Here is a 12,163-nt window from a genome sequence, read left to right on the forward strand (position 1 = left end):
GAAATGCCTCGTCTTTTATTATTTTATTAATTAATGTGGAATGTATAAATCATTTGTTTCATTTAATTAAGATACTATGAACTCCATGTATTATAAAAATACTTGCTGAGAATTTGAATACTAGCTATTAAATTAATTTTAACCAGGCCTTAAGTTTCTAAGATATCTGTAATATTTTTTGTTGTTGTTGAAGCTTTAATAGCATATTTTTATTAGTTCAGTTGTCTAAAGATAATAGAAGTTGCTATTATTTCTCCAAACCCACTCCTGCTCTGTTTCCTTCATGATGTTCAATAGCTTAACTCTGCCAGCTGGCTTTTTGAAAATTCGAGGCTTTTACAATTTTTAAATTTTTTATTGAGGTATAATTGACATACAACTTTGAGTAAGTTTAATGTGTATAATGTGTTGATTTGATACATTTATATATTGCAAAATGAACATTACCATAGCATTAGCTAACACCTCTACCATGTCACATTATTATCTTTTTTTTGTGTGTGTGAGAACAGTTAAGATCTGTCTCTTAGCAACTTTGAAGTTTATAGTACAGTACTGTTGACTGTAATCTCTATGCTGTGCATTAGATCTAGTTATCTACTAATTTCACGTTTGTACCATAAAACATCACCACCCCAATTCCCACTTTGGCAATGGAACTTGGTTTCACCTGAGTGTAATGTCCCTGTTCCTTTTGGCAGAGGATGGTCACTGCTATTTATTTTGTCTTCTGTCCATTTTTCCTCATTTGTGGACAGAAATCTTTTCCCTGATGTTTCCTTTTTCTGCTGTTCATCAACTTATACTTTACCTTTTAATCTTTTCTAGATATTATCTGGTATGAGGTGATCGGCTAATTGGTTTATCTAACCACTTAATAATGCTTTCTCCACTTCACTCTGCCTGCCCAGTTTTGTTTTTCCATTTGTTATTTATTTCTGCCCTGAGTTCTGTTACATACCTTCAAGTGTGAAGTAGTGTAAATAGCTGAAGTACTTCAGTTCCTCAAATACGTGTTTGAAAAGGACATGACTGCTCATAGATGTGCAGTAGCCATCCTCTCTGATGCTGAGGGGTTGCGATGAGTCCAGGTTTCCCGTGTCAGGTTTCTCTCCTCAAATACATTTTAACTACAAGAAGTTGTTTCTAATCAAAAAGCATTTTTTGGTGTTTACTGATAACTACTTAAATTTGTGGTTGTAAATATTTGATCTTCAAATGCAGCTTTATGAAACATTCAGTGTATCCAATGTCACATTTTTTTTTAAAGGTTACGTTCCAAAATAGCATTTTACAATGCAAATTGTTACATTATCCCCTTTATACAATATGTTATGTTTGCTTTGTATTTGTTATTTGTGTACATATCAGTCTTATTTTGATATGAACACAAATTGTACACTAGATTTAAAGAACTTGAAAATTTAAGTCAGTACATATTCTGATCATTTGTGTACACAGATTAGACATATACTAGAACCAGTGTTTTAGAATTTCTAATCGGTTGCATACCTGTACTTTTATAAAATGTGGTAGAAAGGAGGAATTGGGAGACTAGGTAGGACCCAGTTACAGGAAGAAAAGTGAGCAAGATCTGTAGAATAAATGGGCTCTCATAGGGTGGCTGCATGGATGGATGGATAAAAGGTAACACATCCTAGAGGTCTTAAGGAGTTTTAATAAAGGAGTTAATTTATTAACAGATTCAATGTGGGTAGCGATTCCCCATTTATTGGCTTGAATCACTTTTCTGTTAACTAAAGTAGGGGATAAAGAAAGTAGCAGCAGGTTTTGGGATTGGGACATGAAAAGCCTCCGAATGGAGATGGGTCATTTGGGAGTTTATCGAGTTGGAGGTACCTGAGGGATATCAGATGTTGGTATAGACAGGTATAAGTTTGGAGCTGAAAAGAAGGGCTAGAAATAAGATTTTGAACATCTTCAGTATAGAATGTCTTTTGTCTTACTTTTTTGTTAAAGAAAGTCTTGGAAGAGACCAGATTGGTAAACTTGAAAAGAAGGAGCCTCTTTTGAGTCATGATTGCTAGGATCCATTAACTATTAGTCATTGGTGCAGTAGAGTCCTTCCTTGAAACTCTTGTAATAATCTTGTATTACAAAGAGAATGGAAGAACTGAGTTTGAGGGCTTTGAGAGAATCTCCATCAGATCAGCTTGGCCAGGCATCGTGGCTCATAAACGTTACCAGAACTTATCAGTTTTAGTTCTGTATCTTATTTTCAGAGACTAAATCCCTAAAGTAAGTACCATCACATCCTAAGGCATTTCCCTAGTTTCATTCATTTATCATAGACTATTAGTTTTAGGAATGAAGTTTGTTGGTTTTAAATCATACTTTCAAAATTGTGGCAATCTGTAAAAATGAAAAAGAAAAAATAATTTGCCTTTGACCTGTAAGAGTGCCTGACACCTTCCCTTCTCCCACTTAAACTGTCCATAAAACCCTGTTTCATAAGGGCTGTGTACACATAAGTCGTTTCCTCAGCCTGAAGGACCTCTTTTCTTCCCTCAGCTATATCTTTTGGACTCTGCTATGGAACTGTCTTTTAAACTTCTATTAGGACATTAATTTCAGTGAGCCTTTTATTCAATTGCGTAGATGCATAGCCATAACAAAGTGCCTGGCATAGAGTAAAAACCGGTTGCCAACATTTTATTCCTAAAAAGCTGCGTCTGCTTTAATTGAATATAGACAGCAGTATTGACTACACATACCTTGTCTACATAGACTGAAGTAGGGCTTTTGGGGGTAAGCACACAATTTACAAGTTTTAAATATTGGCATTTAACCCTGACTGTGCACTGGAATAATTTGTAGAAGCTTTAATCTGGTTCACAGGGTGTGATCCCCAACCCACTGAATCAGAAAATCCAAGATTGGATCTGGAATCCAAACATTGCTCCATATTAATAATTTATACATACAACCATAATTTGTCAGTTATGAAAAGTTATCTCATTGCTTGTCTTCAGAGTTGGGAATACAGTTGGAGGGTTCTAGAGTTGAAAAGATTGTGAGATAATCACAGACTATATAACTAGAAGTAAAACTCTTTAAAGGGAAATAAAGTCTTGAAACTCAAGTTTTGTGTGTTAATTACATCAATATAGATTTCCCCCTCCAGATAGAAATCAAGTTCCTTAGTGTATAGAAAGCGAAATACTATAAAGTTATTTTGAAATATTGAACAAGTCAAAACCTTTTAAAGAGGAAGTGACTTTGGTGATAAAGATGTCAACAGAAATTGTAATGAATTGAACCTTGTACTAAATTGGACCAGAAGTGCTATTAAAAGGAAATCACTGTTAACATTAGGAAAAATAAAGTCTTAGGTAAATCTTTTTGCTTGGAAATTAATTTTCTATAGAATGCTTTCTGCCTTGAGGTTTGTATATAGTCTTTGAACTGCAGAAGTCTCTACTGTGCAGTAAGTATTTCACACAGCAGTAGTCAGTTTCAGTACTGCAATATTTCGGTGTGAGGTACAGTTACTTCCTAGCTCTTTCTGTTAGCTGCAACAATGGGTGCTAGATATTTTACCATGGCATCTTCAAGGTTTGGGGCTGATTGTCATAGTTGATAGTTATTTCTGCTGATTTATATGTTAAAGATACATCTATTTTGCATCCAGTTTAGATACTGGAAATGAAACTGTGAAGTCATGCCATCCCCACCCTAGTCCCTCATCTCCCTTTAGTTTACTGAAAGGTGTATCAGTGGTTTTCTTTATGTGGGGTGGTTTTGTGTGGCTGTTCTTAGTTTCTTAAACTTAAGTAGTTATTCTGTAAGTTCTTTGATTCTCACATGCCTGTTTTTGAATATGTACTCTTTTGCTGAGTTAATTTTTAGACATCATTGTGGTTTGGAAATGTTTAATATTTCATGATATTTTGGGTTTGAAATGGTGCGTCAGTGACTTCATTGCTGATTTTAAGATTGATTGATAATTATGTAAAACATGGTCCAGAACTACTTCTGCCAGTTTTCGCTGCAGGACCTTGAATATTGATAGATGAAATGTAGGTTGGGCAATTCGAATTACGCATCTCTGCTCTTCGTGGGATTTCAGTGAAATAGCAAAACTAAAATACTGCCATCTTAAAGGATGTTTCTTTGCAGGTCAGTTTGTATCCTTTGGCTCAGCTAGGAAAGGTCTGTCTTCTTTTATCTAAATATTAATTTACGCTGGCAGGATAGATTAGGCTTAGAAATGTAGTATAGTCTGAATGTGTGGCTGCTCTGCCTCTTTTTGTCTAGAGGAAAACAACTGGTTATAAAGAGTGCTTTGCTTTCATACTACTCACTTTTTAAAATAGTCTGTTTTCTATTGCTATGGCAGCACACTAAAAGGATGTTTGAGGACATACAATCTGCTTTGTAGGCCAGGGGAAAATAAAAGCAGTTCTTGAAGTGTTCAGATGTTGGATTTTTTTTTCATTCGGTCAATCACGGCAAATAATTTTTCACTCTTGGTTTGTTGATCATTGTGTCCCTAGTATCTGCATTGTCCTAAGGACATTATAGGGTCTTGAAGTATTTGTTGAATGGATTAAATATTTAACATTTAAGGGTCATAGTCATTTCGTTAGTAGCTTGCCCATTCAGAATATTACAACCCTTAAATACTGCAAACGTAGGCTAGCCTAATTATGCAAGCACACAACAGACATTTGTGAATGAATGTAATAACTACTGATTCATACCAAATTATGCCTTCTAATTTTTCTTTCATTGTAACACTGGGTAGCTGACATTAGTTTATTTTTGTTAATTGAGGGTTCTAGTTGACCAAGTGCAGTTTTGTTGATTCTGTTCTGAAATACAGTACTAAAAGCTTGCTGATGATGATTTCTCTTGATAAGAAAGTTTTGATAAAGAAAGTTCTTTTTGGGCTTATATCTAGAAGTTGTCATTGTACATACCAATTTTCAGTTTATCCAGCAGTTAAAAAAATATAACTCTTTAGGCGTTTGGATTGTGGATAGGAGTGGTAATTTTTAGAAAATGGTGTATACTTTGGCTTTTGATTACTTTTAATGGTAAAAATTTGTGGAGACTCAGAAAATTTGAATATACATTCCTGAAAATATTTTTTAGAAGACTTCAAAGAGATTTACCTTTTTTTAAATTTTAAATATTTTATACCATTTCTAGTACTTGTATGCCTTCTCTTAGTTTATATAGCAGATTTAATGTTGATACACTAGATGCCAGATGGCATCCAGTGTTCTTGATGATGATTTGTATTCTTAAAGATAAGTGTTACACCTTGAGTTTGGCATGTATTTTGGGGGTGGGCAGGCTTATATGACATTATTACAAGTGGATGCTGTACATTATTAGTGGTTTATTATTGCCTACACATATAAGAGCATGTACATTCTAAAAGGATAATTGCATTTCATTTCTGTTGGTTGCAAGGATGGATGGGTGCTAGATATTTTACTGTGGCATCTTCAGGTTTGGGGGTTGATGATCATAATTGATAGTTATGTCTGCTGATTTATGTCTTAATAGGTACATCTATTTTGCATCTGGTTTAGATACTAGAAATGAAACTGAGGTCATGCTGTCCCCACCCTACTCCCTCATCTCCCTTTAGTTTGCAGAAATGTGTATCAGTGGTTTTCTTTATGTGCATTGGTTTTGTGTGGCTATTTGATGCATTCTTTGTGGTACTTCAGATACTTTTAAAAGACACTAAATACAGTAATAATTGAAGAATCAGTAAGGGCAGATAGTTTTACCCTTTATGATAATTCTCATAGTCATTTAAAAAAAAATTCACATCATTTTGAGATAGTGGTGTTTAATACATTAATGCCATTGAACTTTTACTTTCAGTTTTTAAAATAATGATGTGTTCTAGACCTAATACTTCCTATTTACTAGAAGACTTAAAAACCTGATTCTTTTTCCATATAAACAAAATTTTATGTAGGATAACTTGGTATCAAGTTAATTCTTATCCCAATTCTCTATTCTCAACTGTTTGAAGAAAATATTCAGCAACATGTTTGTTGCCAGCAATAAATGTTCAAGGTAATGCTAGTTGGTTGTCTAGTATGTTTTATTTGCATAGCATAGTTTCATTATTATATTAGACCTTATATACCTGAAAATTATTTTAAAATACATCTATATGATTGAATTTAGTGCATTAATTTTCTCAATCTCTTCTTGCAGCATTTTCAGTTAGCTTTGGTTGACTGTAATCCCTGCACTTTGTCCAATGCTGAAAGTAAGTATTATTAAGTACCATAGTTCTCTGCATGTGTTCAGATCACTTCATGGCAAATAATAGTAATAATAATAGTCATAAATCCTGTGTAATTCTTTTCCCTGGAATTGTTGAATCTAACTGTATTTGTTGCCATGGCTACTTGTACAAATGGAACATGTGAGACCAGTTATTATGAGCAGCAGCCTGTGTCTAAAATAGATATGCCAGTGAACTGGGTTGTTGAATTAAATTATCTGTGCTAGTGAACAAGATTGATTATTTGTGTATTAATTACATTTTAGATGACTTGGGGGGATTAAAAACAGGGTTTGCCAATCTTTTAGGAGAACTGAGTATACAAAGATTCATATGTGTTAGCTCTCTGATTCGGGCTTTGTGGTATTAAAATTATTGGTAATTATGAAGATATACTTTGACTTTCTATTATAGTTTTAAGCATCATACATAAAGATTGAGGTGAGATTTTTCAGTTAATTAAAAAAGAATGTGTGAAGCACGTTCTGATACAGTGGTTTTCTTTAGACATTTATTTTCTGCTTCTATGTATGTTTGTTTCCAAAAGCAGATTGGGTTGATTATGATGTCTTTATCAATAAGTATGTGTTGGCATATTTATTTAGTGTACTTTAAGGTAGCCAATAAAAGTTTAAAGAATATGCATTGGATTCAAGCTGGATTTCTTTAAAACTTTCTTACTTGAACAATAAAATTTATAATTAGAGTGTATGAAAAATTGAGTCATTCTTCATGAAAATTTCAGATCAGTCAAAAGATTCTAGGTTTTACAGAGTCAGTATTTTGCTGTAAGTGACTTCATTTTTTAACCATATAGAAAGGAGTTTAGTGAAGAGAAGTCTCAGTGGTAAAAATGCCCCCAAATGATTGAATCAGTGAAAAAAAATGGTAGAAATTTGAATATAACTTGCATATAACATGAATTAAGACATAGTGTGGATTAAATCATTATCTTAGACCAGACTAATTATCTCATAATTCTACTAAATGTAATTTTCTGAGAAAACTTAAAAGAATTCTATTTTCTTTCAATGAGACCCAGGATTTAGTACTGATCAGTGTACTTCCAGAACAAATAGTGGGAAGGTAAGAAATGCAGCAATATTTTAGTTTCTAAGAGGAGGATAAATTAGAAAAAGGATTTAACTCATTGATATATTAATTTATAAAGTATTAATTTTTTATACTTTTTCCTTAATTATATATCCAGGTTATATAAACCATCCAGAATATGAACCCTTAAAATCCTTTTAAAATTAATTTATGGGAATAAGAAAAAATCTGATTTTCATTTAATTGATTGTAGCTAGTGCCTGAAAACTAACTTTCATACGTACTTGTCAGTTTGAATGATAACCTTTGAGGGACGTTATATAAACTTCAAACTAAATATTTTTGTAAATCCTCATTTTATTCTACTCTGTTGAAGTTAAATCTTACTTGTAGATCATTGCTCCTGAAGGAAAACACCTATGTAGAATGAGTACCACAGGGCAGATCTTGTTGAATTTGAAGAGGACAGTTTGAACAGTCATGAATACATTTTCGAGCTTACCACGACTCTCTTTCTGTTGGTTATTGAGAAGGGAAATAAGAGGGAGGGTGACCAATGTCCTGTTTTGCACAGGACTGAGGTGTTTCCCCAGACTCAGAACTTTGAGTGCTAACAGGTTGGTGGTCACTCTAATGGAAGGGCATGTGCTTTATTTAGAGACATTAGGCCATTATAGTTCAGTTGATTTGGGTAGTTTATTTTTGACAATCAACATAGCTACTTGATAACCATGGTAATAATGGCTGATGTCTCACAGAGCACTAGCAAACACAGACTACTTAATTTGAGCTAGATATTATTACTGTTTAAACATCAGGCTCTTTATTTTCTTTGTAAAGCTTACTTCTCTACGAATTTTTTATATCATTACCTATTTAGATATGCCACAGACGTTGACTGTTTTTTGAAATCTTCCTTGTTACTTTGTCATGCTACAAAGTTCAGAAGATTTTAGAAAGTAAAGTGAGCTTTAAAAAAAAGTCTGTATGAGATTTCTGTTTTATGGCACAATTCATTTATGCAATTAAAGAAAATAAGTAGATACACTTGCCGCTTCTAGAGCTATTTAAGAGGGGTTAATTACAGTTTGTGTTTTGAAAGTAGAATCATGGTGATGTGAGACTTCTCATTATATGATTGCCCCTTGGGATAAAATTGTTCCTTCTAGATTTAATTCTATTAATTCTAAAAATAATGTATTTCTGAAAAAAGTTTAATTTCAGAACGTTTTGTGGCAGTATTTGTTAAAAATTTCTACTTCTAATTGAGACTTGCCAGGTGGAGCTTTTTCTTAGTTGTATGGTTATGTTCCACTTTGAAGACGACTTTTAAGAATTTAAATATAGATTGGTTTTCATACCACAAAAGATGATACTGGATTTAGTAACTCATAGGATAGGAAAGCCCTTGCTGAGCCTGGAGGAAGTTTGGGATGGTAATAGAATGCCACCGTGCTGCTGATCTTTTCTTCCATGTGACCTTTCCATGTCACCTTTGTTAGAGGAGTAGTAGGAAGATTGAGGGGAGAAGGGCATAGATTTTCCATCTCTTCCTCATTCTCTTAACCTGTAACCGGGTCTCCCTCTAATGATGTAGTGAGGTGAGATGGACTGGAACCCTCAAGGAGAGCTGTGTTGGAAAAGGGGACTAGGAAATAAGAAAAACCCTCAAACAGATATAGGTAAAGGGGATATTTATATCTGTAGAACTTTTATTATTATTTTTATGTGCTTTTCACAAAATGTTGGTTTTCAACTTTTAAAGGTGACGTTTTTATTTTGCCTCATTTCTGATTATTTAACATACGATATTTAATGATTATATATGGAGAGTGCAGTACTTTACTTTTGGTCCAAAAATGTTGTTTGATATTAAAGTTCATTATATATTTTGTTTTGGTCTTTATGTTTATTTACTTCAGCTGTTCCCAGGTGCTGGTCTAGGAACAGGTATCAGAATCCCTTGCAGAACTAAATAAAAAGGCACCTTTCCAGGCCTTGCCTGGGATCACTGAATATAATCTCAGGGATCTCTATTTTTAGTAAGCCTCCCAGGTGACTCTTACAGTTATGGGAGTCAGCGAGAGAGTTAGTTTATGATGGCGATGAGAAATTGATGATAGCTGTGGACGTTGTTTTTAAAGATCCACATATATATTATGCATATAATTTTGAAAGGCTCCCAGACTCCTTGAAATTCAGCTATGAAATCCAGGTAGATAGAATATTAAAAAAAAAAAAGATTTGTCATTGAAGGATGAAAATCATATTACTTAAGTAAACCAGAATCCAGTTTTGATTCCTGGTTCATTGTTGCTTTTGTTGAATCATTCATACTCTGGTGGTGCAGTATCAGGAAGAGCTGAAAATAAAAGCTGCAATACGTATATTTTTATTTGATTTTCAAGAGATACTTGTTAATGTTGAGATTGTTTACTATTCTTGCCTTCCAAGTGGTTTGACTTTAAAAAAAGATTATGAAGAACTATAGAGAAATGCAACTTATTTCCTCTGTGTGTTATTACTTGTGTCATCCTTGTCTGTGACTTCTTTATAAATATTGATATGAAATATGGTATAAGGAAAAAATTGGAGGGTATTTTTGTTGTTTTAATCAAACACTTTTTCTTTTTTGACTTGTAACTCAAGTTTTAAATACCATGTTTTGAAATGTATAGGTTATAAAAGTTTTCTTCATTTGCTTAATGTTGCCATTTTGAACTTTGTAAGAAGTATACCCACTTGCTATAGATTTTAATATTAATTTTAATAATTACATTGACAAAATTTAGTAATGGCCAACAGTGAATACATGTGGTTTCTTATCATGTTCGTGTATGTTTGTTTGTATATACTGTGTTATTAAAAATAAAAGCTATGTTCTATAATTACTTAAATCTGTGTAGTAGAGATGGTGCTTATATTTTACATTCTTAATTAAATTTACTGCTGTATTATTATTGATTTTTGTTTTCCATCACCTTTGCAGTTCAATTTCACATTGCCCACTTATATGAAACCCAGGTAAGTGTTTTAACTTAGCTTACTTAAAACAAACAAAAATGATCACCCATACCTTTTTTTTTTTTGCGGTACACGGGCCTCTCACTGTTGTGGCCTCTCCCGTTGCGGAGCACAGGCTCTGGACGCACAGGCTCAGTGGCCACGGCTCACGGGCCCAGCCGCTCCGCGGCATGTGGGATCTTCCCAGACCGGGGCACGAACCCGTGTCCCCCACATCGGCAGGTGGACTCTCAACCACTGCGTCACCAGGGAAGCCCACCCATACCATTTTAAGTGGAATCAGATATACAGATAATTTAATGGAGTTCCGGGCATTACTTCTTGCATACATTTTATACTCATTAAATGTGGTTAAGATTTTGCTTTAGTGTTACAGTTATTACACAGAGTGCTTGTTGTGTACAAAGACGTTTCATTCAATATGATTTGCCTCTAAACTCAAACTATCTGCAAGCTTAAATGGCTGTATTTAAGAAGATTTCTCTTATTCTTGATGTGAAATGCCTAGTTTTCTTTTCGCAATGTTTATAGATGGTTGTTATAATGCATTGTTTTTAGTTTCACTTTTTCTTAAGATTAAAATATCCCTTCCACGTATCACTGTTTGAAAGGCATATTAGTAACCTCTTGATGTCATTACCATTACTTTTATGGCTGCTGTATTTAAAAAACTTTTTTAGTTTAATTTTAGAACATTTTATTTTTATGTATGGCAGATTTTGCTTAGTTATATGGTAAAGGACATAAAACATAGACATTTAGTCTAGGTAGGCAGTGGTATGGAAAATCAGGCATAAGTTGGTATGAGACTAAATATTAGGTAATCATAGTTTACCCAAAAAACAATTTTTATAACAGCTTTTTAGAAAAGAAATACTGTTATATTTCTACGTAATTTCTAAGGTCTGTTTTGTTTCAGAGCCACCATGGAGTGGTCTAAACAATTAACATCTGTTTCCTGGACACCTCCATCTGTGCGCACGCCCACCCTTCCCGCCCCCGTGCGTACTCGCACGCACACATGCGCGCACATCCACTGACTCAGAATTGATGCACACTCAGGTTTGGATACTCTACTAATCTAGGGATTTTATGCACCTTGAGAGGATGCATTTGAGAATTACATTCATGTTGTGGATCAGAGTCTTTACCTGCCAACGCTAATCCCAGCCTCCTGCCAACTGCTGATTTTTGCCAAATCAGTAAAGGCCCCAGGGTGAAAGCAGCTATAGAAATAAGCTTCCTCTCCAAAGTTCTTTCCCTGGAGTCTTAACTCCTTCTGTTTTCATTACCTCAGGAGATCTCTGCTGTCTTCAAAAGGATGAGCTCTGATTTTTCCCCAGCTTTTCTAGTTCTTAGTGAGATTTCCCTGGTCTGTCATTAGGTAAAGCAGATGTTATCTCGCCTTTCTTTTTAATGAATGTCTTTTGCTTGAGATGGAATTCTATTTGATTATTTTTATTTGACCACTTTAAAATTTACATTCCATTGTCTTTTAGTTTTCATTGTTTCTGATGAGAAGTTGTCTGTTGGTGTTAATTTTTTTTTAATTTCGTGAAGGTAATGTGGGTACAGAACCCTCCCCCCACTGATTCTTTCATTTAATAAATTTTAGTGCCCATTAAGCAAAACAAAAAGAACAAAATTTGTGCTAGGCAGAGTATATAATTATTAGATGACAGGAAGATGACACTGTATGCATATGGAAGGATTGAAAAAATCTCTACTCCAGTGCTTATAACAAGGATTTTTATTTTCAGGTGAAAAATTAAGGGAAACAAAAGGCTTACCTACAAAGTGTACAGT

The 12,163-nt window shown here is 34.0% G+C and overlaps 1 protein-coding gene across 13 annotated transcripts in view; it reads left to right on the forward strand.

Moving 5' to 3' along the window:
- Positions 1–12,163, forward strand: part of KDM6A (lysine demethylase 6A) — a gene marked incomplete at both ends in the record, with an annotated part of 208,861 nt that overhangs the window by 126,751 nt on the left and 69,947 nt on the right. For all 13 annotated transcript variants that reach the window (XM_079727668.1, XM_079727658.1, XM_079727664.1 and 10 more), the window contains 2 exons: positions 6,208–6,262; positions 10,323–10,357. In XM_079727668.1, the coding sequence (XP_079583794.1) occupies positions 6,208–6,262; positions 10,323–10,357 (90 nt within the window). The remainder of the gene's footprint in view (positions 1–6,207; positions 6,263–10,322; positions 10,358–12,163) is intronic.

This window comes from Hyperoodon ampullatus (assembly GCF_949752795.1).
Source record: "Hyperoodon ampullatus genome assembly, chromosome: X".
Taxonomy (NCBI): Eukaryota; Metazoa; Chordata; class Mammalia; order Artiodactyla; family Ziphiidae; genus Hyperoodon; species Hyperoodon ampullatus.